This window comes from Aethalodelphis obliquidens, unplaced genomic scaffold (assembly GCF_003676395.1).
Source record: "Aethalodelphis obliquidens isolate GAN/ISIS:26980383/991018 unplaced genomic scaffold, ASM367639v1 scaffold38, whole genome shotgun sequence".
NCBI lineage: Eukaryota > Metazoa > Chordata > Mammalia > Artiodactyla > Delphinidae > Aethalodelphis > Aethalodelphis obliquidens.
Window position 1 is genome coordinate 4,296,035 of NW_020837982.1, and position 23,738 is coordinate 4,319,772.

General features: G+C 40.0%; 1 protein-coding gene and 1 pseudogene across 1 annotated transcript in view; one reads left to right on the forward strand and one right to left on the reverse strand.

Annotated features, from left to right (window-relative positions):
- The window catches only part of NUFIP2 (nuclear FMR1 interacting protein 2), a 28,982-nt gene extending 20,504 nt beyond the window's left edge, over window positions 1–8,478 (reverse strand). Inside the window, exons 1-2 of the mRNA XM_027130493.1 lie at window positions 8,115–8,478; window positions 1,230–2,954 (exon numbers count right to left, since the gene is read on the reverse strand). Coding sequence (XP_026986294.1) covers window positions 1,230–2,954; window positions 8,115–8,394 — 2,005 coding nt within the window. The 5' untranslated portion in view covers window positions 8,395–8,478. The remainder of the gene's footprint in view (window positions 1–1,229; window positions 2,955–8,114) is intronic.
- Window positions 8,479–13,807: 5,329 nt separating this feature from the next.
- LOC113632798 (40S ribosomal protein S3a-like) lies at window positions 13,808–14,394 on the forward strand (annotated as a pseudogene).
- The last annotated feature ends 9,344 nt before the right edge of the window (window positions 14,395–23,738 follow it).

Consider the following 23,738-nt stretch of genomic DNA (forward strand, 5'->3'; position numbering starts at 1 on the left):
GAATATGGTAATTACCTTACCCCTATTATCTGATATGCTATCTCTTCGCTGCAGTTGCAAATCATTGCCTAAATGAGCTACTGTTAAAAATGGGACTGTGCAGTATATATTAGGCATGTGCATGCACGCATGGGGTATAGATTTCTGTCAGGGGAGGTGGGGGAGGTAGAGAAGGAAAACTGAAAACCACTGTTCTCCAAAGCACAGAGGTACTTGTAACATCATTTGTAAACATCATTCATGAAACAAAAAACATTGTTTTAAGTGGGAGTTTGGGATTAGCATATGCAAATTGGTATATATAGAATGGATAAACAACAAGGTCCTACTGTATAGCACAGGGAACTATATACTCAATATCCTGTGATAAGCCACAATGGAAAAGAATATGAAAAACAATGTATATATGTATAACTGAGTCACTTTGCTGTACAGCAGTAATTAACACAACACTGTAATTCAACTATACTTCAATAAAAAATAAATTTTAAAAAACGGCTACAAAAATACTGCAAAAACAAACAAACCAAAAAAACATTATTTTAAGGATTTAAATTAGTTATGCCAAATAGCAATTTTTTCCTTAAGACACAAATAAGCCTTATCCTAAGAAGATTATTAACATGGAGCTTGAAAGGTATCTGGTTCTTTTTTAACATGGGCTTTGGGGCTGTGACAGGTGCAGACTCCCAAGACCCTGGTCCATACAATGATGATTGTACCTGCCATTGTAGTTTGATTATTTTCTAGCTACCTTTTAGCACCCGTTATTCCTTCTTATAAGAGAAAAAATTAGTTGACACTCCACCTTTTTGGACTCCTCCAAAACACTGCTCCTACTCATTTTAAGCAAATTAGAACAAACAAGTGAGCTCACTAATAAAGCAGCATATGATATAAAAAGCAAAGGAGAGGCAACACCTGTTCAAAGAAAAAATTTAATATTCCTTGAACAAAAGGCAGGAGGTCAATTATCCTTGTCTATATAAAAAGAAACACTTTTAAGTTGGAAAAGTGAACATTCCTTCTAAACCTTAACCATACTGTTTTCAAAGACCCTGAATTAGAGTCTGATATCAGCTGCTTATCAACATTGTTATTCTCAACTAAGCTCTGGAATTCTTAAAGAATCTCATAGTAGCTTCCAAATTTCACTCTTAATACAACAGGCAATAAATGTACATTAAAATGACCAGTAAGAACCTTCATATAGGAAACAAATAAGTTACCTTTAGTGTGATATACAATAGCAGCCCTCAGGTCAAAAGAACCCCAGCTATCATTCCTTTCTAGGCCTCTCTGGTATCTCTGTTCTTTGGCGGAGCCTAACAAAGTGTTCGTAGGAGACGCCAGAGGATTTTGATTTTCTATCTCATAGTCCTTTGAGAGAAACACTAAAGCACCTTGACTACTGGTGTCTGCTTTTTGCAGGTCACCTATATGACTGGGTTCCAAGGATAAGGCTCCACTCTCACTAGTAGTCCCAGATTTTAGAATGCTACCCAGAACTTGAGGACTAGTCCGTTTTTCCAGCTCATAAGCCTTGGGAAACACAGGATGCTCAGTTCCTGAGGGGATTATTTCAGCACCCTGTGAAACCAAAGTGGCAGGATATTCCCCTTGAAATGTCACCTCCATCACTTTATGATCTGATGATTTCCCAATAACAGTCTCAGGGCCAGCACTGGGCTCATTGATAAATGATAAACCCCACTGATTCTGGAAGATATCCCCCAGGTTTTGCTGATCTGTCTGAGAGGGCAGATCCACTTGTGCTGTGCTCAACAGCACAGTTTGCATATTTGAAGGGTAGATAAAAAGGCTGGACTTAATTTGTTCAACAGCTGCTGAAGTCAGACTCATGTCTTGGAGAACTGAATCAGTCCCAGAAGAGATGGGTGTTAGAGTATTAGCAGCAGTAGTTAGCAGTGGCTGACCCCCAGGAGAATACACACTTGCATCAGTCCCTGCTAAAACTGGCCCATTAGAGAAGCTGGCCGAAGTAACAGATTTCAGCGCTGACATAGGGACCTGGGATAATCGACTTGAAGATTGGGTCTGAGTTTCCCCAGTAGATGACGAAGAGGATGAAGATGAAGATGGTGACACGGAAGAGTTCTGTACAGTTTTGTTGAGGTTTTCCTTAACTTTGCTTGCATAACTTATTTTAGGAACTATTTTAGCACTGCTATTGTCCACTGGAAAAACTGGGGGTGGTTTAAATAGGGTCCACGAGTCCTCTTTGGAGGCAACAGCAGAAGTATGCTTTCCTTTGGGCCGATCATCAAACTTTTTGCTGCTCACACCAGGCTTAATATCAGAGCTTTTCCTCAGCATATCACCCACAGCAGGTTTTCCTCGACTTGGTCCTCCAGGCCCAGTTTCATACTTCCAAATGGGCTTTGAACCATCTACTCGATTTCCCTTTTGTTCACTGTAGTCAGGCTTGAAAGTTTCAAGTCCCTGTTTTAAGGTTGGGACATTGGTCTCTTGTTGCATTATTTTGTCCTGCACTAAATTAAGGTTTTCACAACCCTTGGCACTATTGCGCCTAGCTTTCCTTTTTTTAGGAGTGGTATATCCGCTCTCAGATCCACTACCATCATTATCTGCTCCTTTGCCCATATAACCATTAGCAATATAGCCAGAATTATTTGTTACAACACCATTTGGAATTGCTACGGTATCAGTCTTGTCTACAGATTGGTTCTCTCCGGATTTATTTTCATAAGACTTCCCATTCTTTTTGTCCATACTGTTTTTCTGAATGAAATTCCTGGTTTTAATTCCTGCTTTCCCAAAGGTGCTGGACTTTACAGTCTGCTTCAGATTAGTGTCTACAACTTGTTGGTTGCCATTGAGGACCCTGGAAATAGGGTTGGTGGCTTCATCAGAACCCAGGTTCTTTAAAGATATTTCTCTTTCTCCAGCATTACCATTTAGTTCACCATAGCCTAGGGAAAAAAAGGTTAAAAAAATTACAATATATACATAACACTTAACAACTATTCATTTACAACGCACTAGACACTATGACTTCAGCTTTATGTTATTATTTCATAACTCTATGAGAAAACACTTGTCAGTCCCATTTCACAGATTAGGAAGTTTACTAAGCAAGAGACAGAACTGACCTGGTATCAAACCAGAGTCTAAGGTCAGAAAGAAGATGACATCTTAAGCATAATATCTCTCACCTAACAGGATCAACCTTCCCATCATTCTCACAAGGCTGTTATAAAATTTCCTTTATAGGGACTTCCCTGGTGGTCCAGGGGTTAAGACTCCATGCTCCCAATGCAAGGGGCCCAGGTTCAATCCCTGGTGGGGGAACTAAGATCCCACATACCATAACTAAACACTGTGCGCCGCAACGAAGACCCAGTGCAGCCTAAATAAATAAATAAACAATTTAAATATAAACAAATAAGTAAAATTTTTTTTACAATTAAGAACAGAGCTACCTTCTGGGAAAAATCAAGTTATACTGATACAGTAAATCTAAGTATTACAACAAAATTAAAGATTCCACTTATATGAAACCATACATGGCTGGTGGTCACCATAAGCAGTTCCTATTGCATTCTGTGAAACAAAAATCTAACACTTGTGAACTTTTTCAAAAGTGGTCTTGGGCTTCCCTGGTGGCGCAGTGGTTAAGAGTCCGCCCGCCGATGCAGGGGACACGGGTTCGTGCCCCGGTCCGGGAAGATCCCACATGCCACGGAGTGGCTAGGCCCGTGAGCCATGGCCGCTGAGCCTGCGCGCCATGGCCGCTGAGCCTGCGCGTCCGGAGCCTGTGCTCCGCAACGGGAGAGGCCACAACAGTGAGAGGCCCATGTACCGCAAAAAAAAAAAAGTGGTCTTAAATTCATTGACACTTCCCAGACATTAAATCATACTACTACTGTATGAAACCCAACCACCTATGTACTAACTCTTATAGATACATTTTCTTCATTTTATATTTGGGTAAACAGACTCTCAGAGAAATTAAGGGACTTGCCCAAGTCACAAAGTGGAAGAACTGGAAAGCTGAACTCCAGTCTGTCTGGAACATGGTTTCCCATCACTATGTCATACTGCCTAACCAAATGATTCAGTAAGATACTAACAAAACTACAATGAACCGTATCTAATTTGAAAAAGTGTTATGGTATTCAAGTTTAATTTAAGAACTTCAGTCACCAGAATCAGCTTATTACTATAGGTGATTCAGCCGGGTCAACAACTTTTCTCACTTCCTTACTAGTAAAATAGCATTACAACTTATCTACCTTACTGTGAAATGTTCCCTAAAGCATCTTGAGGTCAAGTCATTTGAAACAGATACATGATCCAAGAGAAGGATGGATACAGACACACACTCACACTCATTTAAGGCAGCTTTTCAGGGGGTGGGGGGGAAATCCAATAGTATTTAGTATTCCTAGTATTTAGTATTCCAAAAGGAATAAATAATTTGTCACTCTCATTCATTCTCTTGGGCCTTTAGCCTGTCAAGGCTAAAAGGCACATGAGCTTGTATTTTCTTGTCTTGAGATTTGTTTTAATTTCCAATATGGTAAATATCAATAGACATAATCCACATCAAAAGCTCTTTGTATACTTTAAGAGTATAAGGGACACTAAGATTTTTTCTAAGGCCTGAGAACCATTGTTTTAAAAGAACTTGATGTGAAACAGAACAAACTGAGAAGATTCACAACACTGTTTACTATAATTTTAAGTCACTCCACATCAGAGAAATGAGCAAATTATATAAACTTTCAGAAAATAACTTAAGAAAACATACTTAAGGCATAATCATTCTTGAGATGTAGTGGCACAGAACTTGTTTCATGAGAGAATATATTTTGTAGAAGTTCTTAACTTCTGTAAAGGTACATTTTATTTTTTGGCTGGCTAAAAAAGCTATGATAGCCAATCAAATCAAACTTTTGGTGGAAAAATTCTATGAAACAGCAGAGATCACTGCTTAGGATGTTTTCTAAAAGGTTCTTATTTTTCTCCAGAAAAGCAGAAATTTCGACAGAGACTCTCAACGTTTTTTAACAGATACAAGTTTACCAGTGCACAACTCTAGACCAATGAGAACTATATATACTATTTAACATACTAACAGGCTAAAACAAAGGCTTGTACCCTTGGGCCAATTAGTCATAACTTTTCAGATCTCAAACATAAGCAGTCTTAAACACAAAAATAAATAAAGAATCCAAAGTCCAAACTAGTTGGACCAAAGCCAAGACTTTAAAATAAAATTTTTCCTATTTAATGGCTCTGATATCAGAAATCACCAACTTAAAAACCACCCAGAAGCCCCTATACTTCCGCCCCCCAAGTTTTAACAACAAAAAATATTTCTCATTTAACCATATAAAAATTTTCCCATGGCAACTTTGTTGGTTGCAAAAAGTCTGCCGAAGAGACATTTTCTTTTAAAAATTAGATATTGAAAGAAAATGTAAACACTATAGAATTACTGAGAGAAATCAAAAGTCTCCAAGTGCTTTTATTATTTAGGGTTGCCATGCTAAAGCACCTAACCCTACTTCAAAAGGACTCAGCAGAACTGGAGTTCTGATAAATCTAGCTTTTGGATTAGTATCTGAAATTACCGAATGAATTTGCATTTGTCCCTCTCTTGCTCCCTCTTCTGGATAAAGAAAAATTGTTACTCTTTACAGGTTTATGGGTAATGGGTCATAAAAGCCCACCTTGACACGTTACAGACACATTTCAAAAATCCTCACAAGTTTTCTTAATATATTAGCACTATGCATGCTGAAGCAACAGTGGTGTGACCAGGCCACACAAGAAAAGCTGCTCGCCCCAATTGTTTACATTCTCTCAGAACTGCTAAACCCAGTTTCCCCTATTTATTCCCTTTCAGGATAAGACAAACTATTATAATTTGAAGGATGCCACCTTGAATGGTTCGGGGGCTGCCCCCATAAGTAGAGAGGAGTCCTGCAGGAGTATATTAATACCTGACAGACAAAACTGAATTTTCCAATCTGAACTGTAATACTGCCTTATAGTCCAAGTAACCATAGTAAGATTTTTTTCACCTGAAGTTGAAAAAAACCTAACGTTAAAAAGATCTAGTATTATATAGTTTCTAACAGTTTTTAAACTGTTCCAAATCCTTAGGATTAAATACTCAACAAATTTAATGTTCATTTCTACTGCACACCATCAGTCCCTACCACCCCCCAAAATGGAAAAGCTGACATTCCAATTTCACTCTTCAAGTACTATTAAATCTGCAATAGAAAAGCAGTTTTTCTCCAGCTCTCAGTAACTGCTTATATCAAATTTGACACGCAGGATTTAACATTCATTCTCCTACCGTTTCAACTTATAAAGAACCATTATTTTTTTTAATCTGCGTGGTTATAAACTTTTAAGTTCATTTCTTTTCAAATGTTTTCTAAAATGACTTTTGCCCTCAATTTAACATTTGTTAAAAAGAAGAGTTTGGGGATCCATATCGGTTTTAAAATCGGAAAACACCTTTCCTTTCTAACATGGAAAAAAAGTCTCCTCCCAGGCAAGATGGTAGTGCACCAACCTCATGGATGAGCCACCTCGGTTCACCCTTAAGGGCAAGAAAAAGGGGTCAAAAAAACGTCGCCCTCTCTACCATTCAATCAAACATTTTTCTAATCTCTCTCCTCAAAACCTCTGCCCAAGCCCGGAAAATAAATGTTGGGGTGGTTGGAGAGAGATAGAACAAGCTTTTTTTTGTAAAAATGAGCTGCTAGAAGGAAAGGGCCCAAGTGAAAGCCTGAGAGGCGGAGTCGTGAGCGAACCTGGCAGGAGACGAGGTTCCTGTGGCAGAGAAACTCGTGACCGGGGAGCCTGGTTCCCGCTGGGTACCCCACCCGGTCTTCAGGCACCGCCTCTACCCAAAATGTATCCCTCCCGCCCCCCCGCCCAAGCCCTCCTGCCCCAGGAGCGCTCGCGGCCGCCGCCCGCGGCCTCCTTCTCCCTCAGCCCCGCTTCGAGGCCGGCTCCCCGCCCCGACCGCCCGCGCCTCCCGCCGCACCCGGGAGCGGGAAATGCGGCCGCCAGCACGCGGGGCCCGGCGCAGGCCGCTCCCCTCGTGGCCGCTTCCCTCCCCCACCCCAACCGCCCCCGCCCCTCACCCCAGGGACCCGCCCGGGGCCGCGCGGCCGCCACCGGGTTACACAACCCGGCCGGCGACGGGGGGAGGGGCGGCCGCGGGCCGGGGGCGGCGGCGCCCCCGCAGGGCGGGAAGCGAGGTGACGCCGAGGGGGATCCCCAGCCACCCGGCTCGGCCGCGCCGTGCGCCCCTCGACACTGTTCCCCCTCCGCTCTTCAGTGGGCCGGAGTCGGTGACAGGAATCGGCTTCCAACATGGCGGACAGGAAGCGGCCCCGCGAGGAGGAGAGAACATTCCAGCCGCGCCGGCTTTGGGGGGAGCGGGCCCGGGGCGCCGGCCTCGGGGGGAGCCGCGGGGATAGACTGCGAGGTGCGGTGCCCGAAAGGGGCGTCTAGGGGTGGAAATGACCCGAGAGTCGAGGGGTCCCAACCGCCCCCCCAGACGGGGAACCCCAAGGCCACAGGTGGGCTTGGGGTGGCGGGTGAGGGAGGACACTTCCTCAACTCTGCCCCCCTACCCTCTCATCGCCGTACGCAAAAGGGTCTCGCGACGCCACCCGAGTCGGAATTCGCTAGGCCTTCCTGAGTTACACCCGAAGGACTTTCCTGGGGGGGGCGAGGTTCACCCCCAACTCAGGGCCCCCAAATTAGGGTCCCTCCGGGGCCGCAAGAAAGTAAACGAGAAAGGAATATAAGCCTAGACTTCCAAGGCCGACCCTCCGGGTCTCCCTCCAGTCCGGGCCGGGAAGGTCACACTGGCCTGGTTGGGCCTCTCCCATGCTGAGGAGAAGAGGGCGCTGCAAACCCCGGGGCCCAGCCCGAGCTTTCGGAGAATGAAAGGGGGCTTCCCCAGACCCGCAGGACACGGACACACACGCACACACACCCTGACCCCGTCCGCGTTTCCCCGATCCAGCCCCACCCCCATCTCCCCTACCCCCCCACCTCCATCCCCCTTCCCCCATTCGTCCTCCCTCCCGGACCTGTTTTCTTCTTCGGCGTTTCCTGGTGCTGCTGGAGGGCGTGTTTCTGCTCATGTTTCAGCGGCTTTGGCTGGGCCTTGGGGCTGCCCTCGGCTCCATGCTGCAGGTATTGGTGAGGCTGCTGGTGATGGTGGTGGTGATGGTGGTTGTGGCTGTGGTTGTAGAAATAATAATGGTGGTGGTGGTGCGACTGCTGCTGCTGTTGCTGCTGGGGGTGATGGTGCGGATGGTGGTGGCTGTGATGGTGCTGAGGCTGTGGCTGGCTGGGCTTCTCCTCCATTGAAAGCGGCTGGGACTCTCTAGCTGAGGCTGCGGGCTGCTGCACCGTCAGGATCTGAGACTGCTTCTCAGGGCTCACTCAGTATATCTGAGCGCGTCTCGCAAGCGCACTGGTTAACCGAGCGATTCTGCGAGATTGGCACCGCACCCCAGCAATCAGGAGCCACGCTGTGCCTCTGGCCCCGCCCCTAGCCCAAATCCTCTTTCCTTCCCCTTAGCCACTGCCTGCTGGCCAACGCCACTTACCCTATGCAACCTTACAGGGCCGGGCCTTCAACGTCAGCACTATGGCTCTCTCTTCTGTCGCTTTCTCTCCTTCACTGCGCAGTCTGCGAACAGCACTTTCTACACTTCTCGCCCGCAAGCTAGCTCATGTTGAGGGCAGCAGATTCCACTGGCGATTCCAGTGGCTCTGGGAGCCATCTGTTGGTTTTGCATCTCCTAGAATCTATTGGCTTTTTTTTTTCTTTCTAAATCCTTTTCCGGGTAACCAGAGGGGAAGCTCAATTCCCTTAACCCTGAGACCACTAAAGGGGCAATACAAAAAGAGGAAATAAATACATTTTTAAAAACACAAGAGCTTCGCAATCCAGTAGATCATTTTGTATTCTGGATTCATTTTGCTTTGTATTCATATGCTAATCTCTTCCTTTCCACGAAGGGATTATAGGATTCCACAATGGGGTATCTGTGTAATTTTCTAAAAGAGCACAAAGGGTTTAAATCATTGTTTCTTTGTAGTTGGAGGCAAGGGAGAGTGGGAGGAATGAAAATCTAAAATCTACACTGAAGTAGGTTTTTTTGTTTTGTTTTGTTTTGTTTTAACGCTGCAGGTGAGGTCAACTGTGGAACTAAGAAGGGTTTTAGAATGTGAAGAGTTTCAAGAGAGAAAGAGGGTGAAAGAGCACTTTAAAAGTTAAGTTAAAAATTTTTTTTTGCATATATGGAAAATATTGGAATTTAAAGAAATGCTCGGTTGCATTTTCTAATATTGATTTAACTTATCCTGCATTATCACATCACAGCCTGATTTTTAAATGTTTAGTCAGGTCAGTGGTTACTCAGGAAGGAAGAAAACGGTTGTGATGGGGGCACAGGGGTGCACTCTGATAATATTTTATTTCTTGACCTAGTTGGTGATTACACATATATTTGCTGTATAATTATTTCTTAAACTGAATATGTATGTATGTATAATACATTTTTCTCAATGTATGTTATACACTGGATTTTTTTAAATTTACCATAAAATATATAAGATTTACTATTTTACTCCTTTTTAAGTATGCAGTCCGGTGTCAGTAAGCACACACACTGTTACGCAACCATCATCACTGTCCATCTCCAGAACTTTTCATCATCAGAAAATGAAACTCTGTACCCATTAAACAATAACTCCCTGTTCCTTCCTCTCCCCCATGCCCTGGTAACCGTTATTTTATTTTCTATCTCTATGATACCTCATATAAGTGGAATCATACAATATTTGTCCTTTTGTGTCTGGCTTATTTCACTTAGCGTAATGTCTTCAAGGTTCATCCATGCTGTGGTATGTATCAATATCAGAATTTCCTTCCTTTTTAAGGCTGAATAATATTCCATTGTATGCATATGCCACATTTTGTTTTTCCATTCATTCAGCAATGGACATGTGGATTGCTTCCTCAGTGTATATTTTACAATTTTTAAAAGTGGCTTGAATTCCTACAGCAGGACAATGTTAAAGGACCAAGAAGCTTAAAAGAAAAAGTTTGTGCTTTGAAATCAATGAATATCAGCACAAAAGCATAATTAAAAGGTAAAAGTCTTTTTCCAAGAGCAAATGTCACTGAATTCAGACAACCATGTCCAGACTTGACTTGTTCTTTATAGTGAGGATTTGCGTTGCCTTGCAGAATTTTAAAGAAAGACCCCTTTGGGTGGTGCGGGAGTAAATTTACCCCATTTTGAGAGCTAAAACCCTAATAATAACACGTTGTGACAGATAAGTCCTTGCTGTTGAATAGTATTGCACCACTTTCCCATCTATTAAAGAAATAAAAGTGTTTATGGAATTTAGGATTATATTGATAGGGCTTTATATTCTTTTGCTGACTTAGGACGTTTGGTTGAAAATCAAGAATCCCTGAGTCATAACTTCTCTTTCTACATTTTCCACATTATAGTTGCAGGCAAACCAAAAGCACTCACTCCGAGTTTCTGACTTTTCAAACCTTGGCCTGCCTTAGTTTCTTCACACACAGTCATATGAAGTTTAGGAAACTAAGCCTTGCTCTCAGATGCTCTAGTTACTATGAATGTCGCTGTAGTAGTATGTAGTAGTATGGAGAAAGACTTGTGATATAATGTAGGAAAAAAATGCAGACTATCAAATTATATGTACAGTAAGATCATAATCTTATAAAAACATGAATCTTTATTTACTTATTTATTTATTTTGGCCGCGCCGCGCGGCTTGTGGGAATAACTATGGAACGACAACAGTAGAATGTGTATCTTTTCTTCCTCCTGATTTTTCTCAAATAGTTTTATGTAAAACATATTTTGAGATTTGCCATGTATTTGAAAATAATAATGCCATAATACCAAACCCCCTTGAAAAGAGAATAATTGGGGGACTTCCCTGGTGGTCCAGTGGCTAAGACTGTGCTCTCAATGCAGGGGCTCTGGGGTCGATCCCTGGTCAGGGAACTAGATTCCACATACTACAACTAAGAGTTTGCATGCCGCAACTAAAGATCCCACGTGCTGCAACTAAGACCCAGCGCAGCCAAATAAATAATTAAATTTAAAAAAAAGAGAATAATTGGGTCTACTTATTTCAAGCATTTTTATATTTTAAATGAAGCCTGCATTAAGGAAAAAAACACAACAAGAAAATATAGCATAAGTCTGGAGAAATTATGGGTGCTATTTTTTTTCTTTTCTCTATTCTCCAAATGTTCTGTTATGTAGTTACTACTTTTCATAATAACATTATTTAGTTTTTGCGGTACGCGGGCCTCTCACTGTTGTGGCCCCTCCCGTTGCGGAGCACAGGCTCCGGACGCGCAGGCTCAGCGGCCATGGCTCACGGGCCCAGCCGCTCCGCGGCATGTGGGTTCTTCCCAGACCGGGGCACGAACCCGTGTCCCCTGCATTGGCAGGCGGACTCTCAACCACTGCACCACCAGGGAAGCCCCATAATAACATTATTTTTAAAAATTAAAATAATAAAAAATTGAATCTGCACAATCCTTAAAACTCATTTTACACCATATTTTACCTACAGTCAATGTACAAAGTTGTAATGGAGAGACAGGAGGTTCCCATATAAGGTAGGCTAATGTTTTAACTATCACTGTAATCATAATACCTAATCTTTATGGAGCATTTATGATGTGTCAGGAACTGTACCAACTATTTTATCTTTGTTTTCATTTGCAATTCTTTGAGATAGATATTAAGCCCATTCTACAGATGAGGAATTTGAGACCTGAAGAAGCTAAGAGACTTGCTTATAATTTAAAAGCCACCAAGTTTATGGTGGGGCCTGAAGTAGATTCCAGGTCAGCTGGATAGAAAGAATTTCTAACACTGTCAAAGTGTGATGTACATTTCTAAAATTTTAGTAAACCTCTAAAAAACATTCAAGCTGTATCATAACCACCATGAAGGTGGTATCTGGTTACCAACAGAGGCATATGTACTATGCAGCTAATGAAGGTTCAGGGCCACTCAATGCACAGGCCCCTCCAAGCCCTGGAGGGGCCCTAGAAATGGTCTCTTGAAAGAGATAGATATTTTTTCACTGTTTTGTAAAAAAATTTTTTAAGTAACATATTTTTGTAATTTTTCCTTAATGAGGGCCTCCCTGCAAAACCTGGATTCACCCCTGTTAATAGTCATTTTTAACAGTCATTTGGGAATCTGACTCAGAAGTGTTGTAACTTCAATAGGTCCTTTAAAAGGTTCTGGTCATTTTATAACACAGAAAAATGTTATGCTATAACTCAAGGGCAAAGAGCAAAATTAAACTATATGTATACATTATGATTGCATATAAAATATGAATTAAAGGATTGTGAGGGAACTTGAAAATGAAAGCAATAAAATCTTTTTATTCATTTGTTCATTCGCAAATATTTATTAGGTACTTTTTATGTACCAGATCTTATGCTTTTTGTTATTTGGGGTTTTTAAAAAATCTGTTTCTCTTATTGATAGAGTTTTAGAACTTGGGTGAATACATTTGCAACACTGTCTTAATTATCAGATGAAAGTCACTTTTCACACACCTGTACTCTTACACTTTGTCTACTTTGACAGCTTAAGAGATACAGAGATAGTTAATTCTCTGGACCTCAGTTTTCTCCTCTCTAAAATATGGAGAATGGGCAAAGTAGCCTCCAAATTTCTTTCTATTCTAACATTCCTTAATCACTATCACTGCTCTTTCTTTCCATATTACTCCTTTATTTCATTATAATAGACTCTACAGCAGCAGAAGTGTAACTGATAAAAATCTAGCTTTTCAACTGTAACAGTTGACTATAACTTTAGAAATTATAATCAGAAACAGAATTATGTAGTTTTATATAAATGGAAATTGGCTCCCTGATGATAGTTCCAGTTTCAAACGAGGCAAATCATTGGTAACATCCACTGTTTTATTTTGGCAGGGAAAGAATTTTATTCATGTATATTTCCTTTAGATCTTAATATTTTTGTCTTGAGACACTATCTTCAAAAAACTTTCAAAGGAATTGAATGGAGGTATGGGTAAATTAGGTTAGTCTTTTAATAACAAATATGATGTCTTTTCTAAATATGAAAGTTTTTTAAATGACATTTTTCCTTTATGAAAAGCATTATGGGAACACGTTTGAGGGAGAAACTATAGCAGAGTGGTATGAGTATAAATTTTGTAGTCAGACAGAACTGGGATGGAATCTCTATTCTGAAACTGCTTAGCTTTGTGACCCTGTGTGAGCAAATTATTTAACCTCTCTAAGCCTTAGTTTACTTATCTGAAAAATAGAAGTAATATTAGTGCCTAACTCACAAGGTATAGTGAAAGTCAAATTAGATAATGTAAATAAAGTTGTTGGGTATAGTGTTTATAACATTAGTAAGTGGTACTAGGTATTAAATATTAGTGATACTAAATTATTAAATATTAATACATAAAATTTCAGATATAATATTTCATTAAGGAAACTGAGTTTCAGAAAAATCAATTAGCAAGTTAACCAAGAATAGAATATTTTCCCAATTTTTAAAAAAATAAGCAAATAATATGTTTATGTATGACTGATTCACTTTGTTATAAAGCAGAAACTAACACGCTATTGTAAAGCAATTATACCCCAATAAAGATGTTTAAAAAAAAAAAAAAAAAAGCAAATAGCCCTTTTGGCCCTCTGAGCAGCACCATGGCAGTGGGCAAGAACAAGTGCTTATGAAAAGTGGCAAAAAGTTTGCCACGAAGAAAGTGGTTAATCCATTCTCTATGAAAGATTGGTATGATGTGAAAGTACCAGCTATGTTCAGTATATGAAACATTGGAAAAACACTAGTCAGGAAAACTCAAGGAATCAAAATTGCATCTGATGGCCTCAAGGGTCATGTTTTTAAAGTGAGCCTTGCTCATCTGCAGAATAATGAAGGTGCATTTAGAAAATCCAAGCTAATTACTGAGGATGTTCAGGGCAAAAACTGCCTGACCAACTCCCATGGCATGGATTGTACCTGTGATAAACTGTGCTCCAGAATGGTCAAAAAATGGCAGGCCATGATCGAATCTCATGCTGATGTCAAGACTACCAATGGTTATTTGCTTCATCTAATTCTGTGTTGATTTTACTAAAAAACACAATAGTCAGAAATCCAGAAGATGTTGGGAATCATGACCCGAGAGGTGCAGACAAATAACTTAAAAAAAGTGGTCAATAAATTGATTCCAGACAGCACTGGGAAAGACATAGAAAAGGCTTTGCCAGTCTTTTTATCCTCTCTCTGATGTCTTTGTTAGACAAGTAAAAATCCTAAGAAGCAAAAATTTGAATTGGGTAAACTAATGGAGTTTCATGGTGAAGGTAGTAGTTTTGGAAAAGCTGCTGGGGATGAGTTGAATGCTAGAGTTGAATGAGCTTATGGATATGAGCCACCAATCCAAGAATCTGTTTATAATTCAGATATTTAATGGTGACAATAAAAAGTCTTATTTGTGATGTTTAAAAAAAATAGGATAGGCAACTGCTGTCAACTAAAATCAATAGTGCATTCAGTAGCAGTCCTCTCTGAGTAGCAGGTTCAAAGTTGACTTTCACTTTCTTCTTTTTTGCTTCTCTATTTTTTCATTGTACATTTAACATTTATACTTTTTGTTTAAAAAAAGTATTTTAAAAAAATGAATGAATTTAACATCTAACTCTCCTGTGAACGTTAATCCAAAAAAAAAAAAAGACCAACACAATCAGTATGCCATTTTGGATTCCTTTCTGAGTCTTCAGTAGACAAAATGAATTTATGTATGAATGAATCAATAAATATTTAGTTGTCAGTGTGTATAATACTCAGTTTGTTGGAGTCCATAGTTAGATGCATCTAGAAGTTAGATAAAATGTCACTCCCTGGGAATAAAACTAGTAAGACTCAACATAAACTGGATGAAATTAACCACCACTAGGGAATCTAGTCAGTGTGATTAGAATGCCTCAGAAGCTATTAAAATAAATAGTGTAACCATGGAAACTACTGTTATAGTTTTTATTCAATTTTGTTTCCCTCCTTATTGTCTTTTAGTGTTTTTAAATTAGTATTTCAAAAGTTATATGATTGCTGTTGTGTTAGTTATTATTGCTGTGTAACAATTTACCCCAAACCTTACTGCTTAAAACAACAAACGTTTACTATCTCACAGCCTCTGAGGGTTAGGAATCCAGGTGCTGCATACCTGGGTGCCTCTGGCGAGCATCTGCTTCCAAGCTCACTCATGTGGTTGATGGTGGGACTCAGTTCCTGGTGAGATGTTGGAGTGAAGACCTCAGGTCCTCACTGGTCATTAGCCAGAGACCTGTCTATAGGGCAGCCCACAACATGGCAATTGTCTTTCCTCAGAGTGAGCAATAGAACAAGAGGGAGCTCTCAAGATGAAGCCACAGTCTTTTTGTAACCTAATCTCAGAAGTGAAATCCCATCATTTCTGCTACATTCTATTCGTTAAAAGTGAATACACACCTACACACAAGGGGAGGGGAATCACAGGAGGGTATGAATACTATACTTTCATTAGAGGGATCATTGAAGGTTATCTCAGAGCCTGCCTACTGCAGGTATAAAACCATTTATTAAACTTCTGCTTGCTCATATGTCATCACCTAGCTACATTCTGAATATAATCCCATATTATATATGACTTGTTTATAAGGAGAGTACACTAATCAACACACATAAGTTCATCATCATTTATTAAATTAATAAATATTTTTAAACACTTGAATTTTGTCACTTGCCAGCCTTGTGAGTGTGGCTAGTGTGATTCAGTCTTCCTAACGCTGATAAGTATATGAACCTAAACTTGTGACCAGGCCCAGGATTGTAGTCTTGCCTTGAGAGGGCCCACCTGAACTACCACAAGGCCTCCTTATGCAATAGGAATGGCAATATAAAACACCTACATGGCTAGTCAGGTTAACTTAACTTGGGTTAAGTTACTTGGCTGTAAGCAAACTTGGATGTAAGAAACATTTCTCCTAACACAGCCTCAAATTCTACAGTGACAGCTCTATTAAAACATACACCTATTTACCTCAAGAACTGGGTAACTTAATATCTCAGTCTAATATCTACTTTCAGCTTACAGAAAGATAATCTGATACACGCTCTCAAAATCCTTAGTTACATCTTTTCACATAATTTAATATTTACTCTTTTACTGTATAAGGTAATAGTCACAGGTTCCAGTGTTTGGGATATGGATGTATCTTTTTGAGGGCCATCATTCAGCCCACGACAGGGCCGTTGTCTGCAAAGAATTTTTAAATAATATTAAAATCGGCTAAATGTCAGTCCACTTTTTATTATCACCCTATGCAGGCAATTTTAAACAGAGTCAATGATAAAATACTCCCCATGGGGGCAGACCACTTCCAACACCTTCCCCCGCTCTCAGTGTGCCCATACTGAATATTCCAATATGAGCTATTCAGCCTGGCTTAACTTTTCACAGTCAGATTCTGCAAAAAACAATTTGGTGTTTCATCGATAGCCAGGCACATCCCCTAATCTTGGTATGACTGACCCCTCATCCTTCAGGAATCAAGTAAATGTCACTTACCCAAGGAAAATTTCCCTAAAGACCCTTTCTAAACCCAAAGTGCCATACCACCCCTCCCACTTATTTCCTGGATCTGTTTGTTTCTTTCATAGCACTTGCCACACTTTGCAGTTATTTTATTTGTAGGTTAATTTTTCCCCATCTCCTTTGCTTGTTTGTAAGGTGCAAGTCTTGTCTATGTTGTTCTCTGAGTTATCCCCAGAACCTAGCACAGGACCTGGCACATGGTAGATGTTCAAAACACGTGTATTTTCATTGCATTCTCAGCTTGTGTGCTACCAGTAAAGCACATTGGCTCAACATTGAACAAACTTGTCTTTCTTCATCTCATGTCCATTACCCAAAAAGAAATAGCCACTTGTTGTTTAGGACTGGTGACATAGAGAACCATTTATCTCCATAATTCAGAAACACCTTCAATTTCATGGATCTTAGTAGAATTGTTTCTCCTGATCCAAACTCCAACTCGGACATGACCATGAATGTTTTATCCTGAAAATTCACAGAGATATTGTAAGGCCTCATCACAAAATAAAATATAAGTATGGCATTAACATTGTGAAGGGGGACCTATACATTTTGCCAGGCATCACACTAGAAATGACACGAGTCTAGTCTGTACCTTAAACTTAGCAAGTTCCAAAGATAAATCATCAATTTCCTCTCCTAACCATATGCTCCTCTTAATTTCCTTCAGCATTTCTTTTAGTGGCACAACTATTCACCTGGCTAGTTCTCCATGCTCAGTCTTCAGCTCTCCTTTCTTCTCCCTTTACTCTGTCTTCCTAGGAGATCTCACCCACCTCCAAGTCTAAAATATTATCCCAGGACTTCCCTGGTGGCGCAGTGGTTGAGAATCCACCTGCCAATGCAGGGGATATGGGTTCAATCCCTGGTCCGGGGGGATCCCACATGCCGCAGAGCAACTAAGCCCATGTGCCACAGCTGCTGAGCCTGCACGCCTAGAGCCCATGCTCCGCAACGGGAGAGGCCCCTGCTCACTGCAGCTGGAGAAGGCCGGCACACAGCAACAAAGACCCAACACAGCCAAAAATAAATAATTAGTAAATAAATAAATTTATAAAATAATAAATAAATAAAATATCATCCCTACAGTGTTATTTCTAATATATGTCCTCAGTCCTCTCCTCTGAGCTCCAGACTCTCAATTGCCTACTTGTTCTATCTTAGATACATCGCAGGCATTTCAGATTTATCATACCCAAAAGCAAAACTGGTTTTTCTTCTAACCTCTTTCTCTCTGACCTTCTCAGTCTGCAATGACACTACTATTCACCAGTGGCTTAATCCAGAAACCTGGGAGTCTTCTTGGACTCCCCTCTTTCTCTCATCCCCCACAATTATTTCATCCACAAGTCCTATCAGCTATACCCACAAGTATATGCAAATTGTGATGACTTCTTTACATCTCCACTACCTCCTAGTCTAAGCTATTGGTCTCTACTTTCACGGCATTCCTCGCCAAACTCATTTCATGTCACCCTCTCCTCAACCATTGTGTTACAACCATTCACTGTATCTTTCAGTTCTCTGTACAAGTCAAGCCTTAGCACATTCTGTTTCTTCTGCTGTAATGCTTCTCCCCGGCTCTTTCCAAAGCATGTTGCTTCTCATTTTAAAACTTAATGTAAGTGTCACTTCAAAGACTCTTTTCCTCCCTGCCCTATGTAGTAAATAGATCTCTCCACTTCTACTCTTTTTTTTAAAGATCGAAGTATAGTTAATTTACAATGTTGTGTTAGTTTCTGGTGTACAGAAAAAGTGATTCTTTTTCATATTCTTTTTCATTATGGTTTATTACGAGATATTGAATATAGTTCCCTGTGCTATACAATAGGGCCTTGTTTATTTTATATACAGTAATTTGTATCTGCTAATCCTGAAGTCCTAATTTATCCCTTCCCCCACTTCCCTCTTTGGTAACCATAAGTTTGTTTTCTAAGTCTGTGAGTCTGTTTCTGTTTTGTAAGTAAGTTCATTTGTGTCACATTTTAGATTCCACATATAAGTGATGTCATAGGATATTTGTCTTTCTCTGTCTGACTCACTTCACTTAGTATGATAATCTCTAGGTCTATCCATGTTGCTGCAAATGGCATTATTTCATTCTTTTTTATGACTAATATTCCATTGTATATATATGCCACATCTTCTTTATCCATTCATCTGTCAATGGACATTTAGGTTGCTTCTGTGTCTTGGCTATTGTAAATAGTGCTGCTATGAACACTGGGGTGCGTGTATCTTGTTGAATTAGAGTTTTCTCCAGATATATGCCCAGGAGTAGGATTGCAGCATCATATGGCAACTCTATTTTTAGTTTTTTAAGGAAACTCCATACTGTTTTCCAAAGTGGCTGCACCAATTTACATTCCATTTAGCAGTGTAGGAGGGTTCCCTTTTCTCCACACCCTCCCCAGCATTTATTTGTAGACTTCTTAATGATGGCCATTATAACTGGTGTGAAGTGGTACCTCATTGTAGGTTTGATTTGCATTTCTCTAATAATTAGTGATGTTGAGCATCTTTCCATGTGACTATTGGCCATCTGTATGTCTTCTTTGGAGAAATGTCTGTTTAAGTCTTCTGCCCATTTGTTGATTGGGTTGTTTGTTTGTTTTTGTTTTTTTATTGAGTCACATGAGCTGTTTATATATTTTGGAAGTTAAGCCCTTGTCGGTCACATCATTTGCCAATATTTTCTTCCAGTCCATAGGTTGTCTTTTCATTTTGTTTATGGTTTCCTTTGCTCTGCAAAAGCTTATAAGTTTGATTAGGTCCCATTTGTTTATTTTAACTTTTATTTCTATTGCCTTGGGAGACTGACCTAAGAAAACATTGGTACAGTTAATGTCAGAGAATGGTTTGTCTATGTTCTCTTCTAGGAGTTTTTTGTTTGTTTGTGTTTTTTTGAATAAATTTATTTATTTTTGGCTGCATTGGGTCTTCATTGCTGTGCTCAGGCTTTCTCTAGTTGCAGCGAGCGGGGGCTACTCTTTGTTGAGGTGTGCGGGGTTCTCATTGTGGTGGCTTCTCGTTGTGGAGCTCAGGCTCTAGGCACGCAGGCTTCAGTAGTGTAGCACGTGGACTCGGTAGTTGTGGCTCGTGGGCTCTGGAGTGCAGGCTCAGTAGTCGTGGCACACGGGCTTAGTTGCTCTGAGACATGTGGGATCTTCCCAGACCAGGGCTCGAACCCGTGTCGCCTGCACTGGCAGGCAGATTCTTAACCACTGCGCCACCAGGGAAGCCCTCTTCTAGGAGTTTTATGGTATCCTGTCTTATATGTAAGTCTTTAAGCCATTTTGAATTTATTTCTGTGTGTGGTGTGAGTCTGTGTTCTAATTTCATTGTTTTACATGCAGCTGTCCAGTTTTCCCAACACCACTTGCTGAAGAGACTGTCTTTTCTCCATTGTATATTCTTGTCTCCTTTGTCGAAGATTAATTGACTGTAGGTGTGTGGGTTTATTTCTGGGCTCTCTATTCTGTTCCATTGATCCATATGTTTGTTTTTGTGCCAATACCACACTGTTTGATTACTGTAGCTTTGTAGTATTGTCTGAAGTCTGGGAGGGTTATGCCTCCAGCTTTGTTCTTTTTTCCTCAGTATTGCTTTGGCAATTGTGGGCCTTTTATGGTTCCATGTAAATTTTAGGATTATTTATTCTAGTTCTGTGAAAAATGTCATGGGTAGTTTGATAGGGATGCATTAAATCTATAGATTGCTTTGGGTACTATGGCCATTTTAACATATTAATTCTTCCAATCCAAGAGCGTAAAATGTCTTTCCATTTCTTTGAATCATCTTCAATCTTCTTTATCAACGTTTTATAATTCTCAGCATATAAGTCTTTCACCTCTTTGGTCAGGTTTATTCCTAAGGTTTTTGTGTGTGTGTTTTTTTAAATGCGATTTTAAAAGAGATTTTTTTTTCTGATATTTCCTTCTTAGTATAAAGAAATGCAGCCAATTTGTGTATGTTAATCTTGTATCCTCCTACCTTGATGTATTTGCTTATCAGTTCTAGTAGTTTTTGTGTGGAGTCTTCAGGGTTTTCTATATATAGTATCATGTCATCTGCATATAATGACAATTTTACCTCTTCTCTTTCAATTTGGATACCTTTTATTTCTTTTTCTTGTCTGATTGCTGTGGCTAGGACTTCTAATACTATGTTGAGTAGAAAAGATGAGAATGGGCATCCCTGTTCCAGATGTTAGTGGGAAAGCTTCCACCTTTCTGCTGTTGAGTATTATGTTGGCTGCAGGTTTGTCACAACATAGCTTTTATTATGTTGAGATATGTACCCTCTATACCCACTTTGGTAAGAGTTTTTATCATGAATGGATGTTGAATTTTATCAAACGTTTTTCTGCATCTGTTGAGATGATCATGTGGTTTTTGTCTTTTCTTTTGTTGATGTGGTGTATGACATTGATTGATTTGCATATGTTGAACCATCCTTGTGATCCTGGGATGAATCCAACTTGATCGTGGTGTATGATCATTTTTATGTGTTGTTGGATCCAGTTTGCTAATATTTTTTAAACTTATTTTTTATTGAAGTATAGTTGATTTACGTTATGTTAATTTCTGCTGTACAGCAAAGTGACTCAGTTATACACATATATACATTCTTTTTTATATTCTTTTCCATTGTGATTTATCCCAGGATATTGAATATAGTTCCCTGTGCTATACAGTAGGACCTTGTTGTTTTTCCATTCTATATGTAATAGTTTGCATTTACTAACTCCTAACTTCCAGTCCATCCCTCCCCAAAACCCCCTCTACCTTGGCAGTTTGCTAATATTTTGCTCAAAAGGGAAAAATTCTTATTCCTCCATTTCATGTCCATTACTGAAAAAAAAGTCACTTGTCTGAGACCAGTGATATAGAGAGCTATTTATCTCCACAGTGCTGAAACAGCTGCAGTGTCATGGATCTTAATATAGACAATATTTTTTCCCACGATTAGGGAAATTTAATATTGAATCTTATAGGAATTTCAAAAAGAAATTGAATCATAAAATACAGGAAAGATTAACGGTAGGAAGGGATAGAACCTGGAAAATTTGGCCCTGAGGCAGTAAAATATTTTCTTTAAGCTTCTGAAATAACAATACAGATGTTTCTTTTTTGCATACTTCCAAGTCATCTCACAAAGATAGACAACATCTGCTGCCTATGCTGGCCAGAAGTACAAAAGTTGTTTATTAAGGCATGATTCACCCACCCAGAGGCCTTCATTTCCATGAAGAGGAGAAGCAAACTAATTTCAGATAAGCCGGGCATAGTAATTTGACCTAACAGGAAAATGGGTCCACAGTTAACACTCCCTTGCATCTTACACCACACGACAGTGTCCAAAGCAGTGTCGCTTCTTGGCTACACTTCAGAACTGCTTTGCATACCTGGGCTTCCCAACATCCAGACATCATTTGTTACGCCTCAAGCAGACAGTCTTTAGGCTAGCTTGAAAGTACTCAAAGCTATAATAGCATTCAAACAACAACAAAAAGTCCTCAGATTTCCTTAGTTTCTATCTTTGAACAGTTCAAAGAACTTCCACATTTATTTTTTTCTGGTTCTTTCCCTGTCATGGTATGACGTAAGAAGATCTAAGATTAGAGAACCTGAAGTTCAAATAGTTTGTTCAAAGCCACAATGAAATTACATATCACAGTCAGACTCCATTCTCCCAGCTCTCTCTAGACCATGTAGTTTCCCAAGGGGTTTGAGACCCTTTATGAAAAATTTCAAAACTACATATAATTATGAGTCTTGAGCATTTTTTCTAACCTTCTTAACATAGAGAAAAAAATATTACTTTGCCGTTTTTAAATAAAAATGGCTTTGTGAGGACAGGCTTCTAAATTTCCTCATTCTAAATTCACATAGAAAAGATCAAAGGCATAAAAATAGAGGAAAAACCTTCCATATGCCAGAAACTTGGAGGGATGTCTTCTAGTTAAAATGTAAAAGGGCTCAATTAGGAGGAAGGGTCAGTTCAATATTCCACTTTTGTAAAATATATTATCACCCCAGTAGAATTCCATGAGCATCCCCTTACTCAAGGTCAAAGGCTAGATGAAGGCAGACGGGGAGCTAGTCAGGGCACACACTCAGACCCACTTCAATCTCTGACAGAACCCTCTGCCATTCCTACTTAAATATTAACCAAAGCTGGACACATACAGACCTCTCTATGTTAAGATGAGCAAACAGAAAAAACCCATAGGACTATGAAAATATGCTGAGGCTCAAAGGATGAGGTTTCCTTGAAAAATCGGAACAAAGGTGGGTGATAGAGAGAGCAGAGTCAGAAGATCCAATCAACAAAAATGTAAACATTTATGTTCCCTAATGATGTATCCCCAGTACCTAAATTAGTGCCTAGCATTGAATAGTTGTTGAATAAATTGACTGAGTACATTAGGAATCTCAGAAGGCGGAAACAGAATAGGAATAGAAGCAATAATTAAATAATTTTCCTAATACTTAAGCCTGCTGGCAAAATGAATGAAAAGAAATCAACACCTAGACTAGCCAGGTGACATTTTTTAATATTTCTGGGATAAAGCAAAAAGCCTTCGAGAATCCAGGCAGGGGAGTGGGAGGGAACAGATTATCTCCAAAGGAACTAAACTCAAACTGGCCTCAGAATTCAGCACTCTAAGACACAAGTCAATAAAGTATATCCTGCAGAATTCTGAGAGTAAATGTTTATAATTTAAGAATTCTACACTCAGCAAAGTTGTCATGAAGTTGTGAAGGCCTCATAAATAAGTACTGAGATACAAAGGGCTCAAAAGTGACACTACGCAGGTTATCTGCCCTGAAAGAAAAAACTTCTCAAACGTGTACTGCTGAATAAGAAGTCAAGAATAGGGAAGAAGGGACTTCCCTGGCGGTCCAGTGGCTGAGACTCCATGCTTCCATTGGAGGGGGAGAGGGTTCGATTCCCTGGTCGGGGAACTAGGATCTTATACGCTGTGTGGCGCA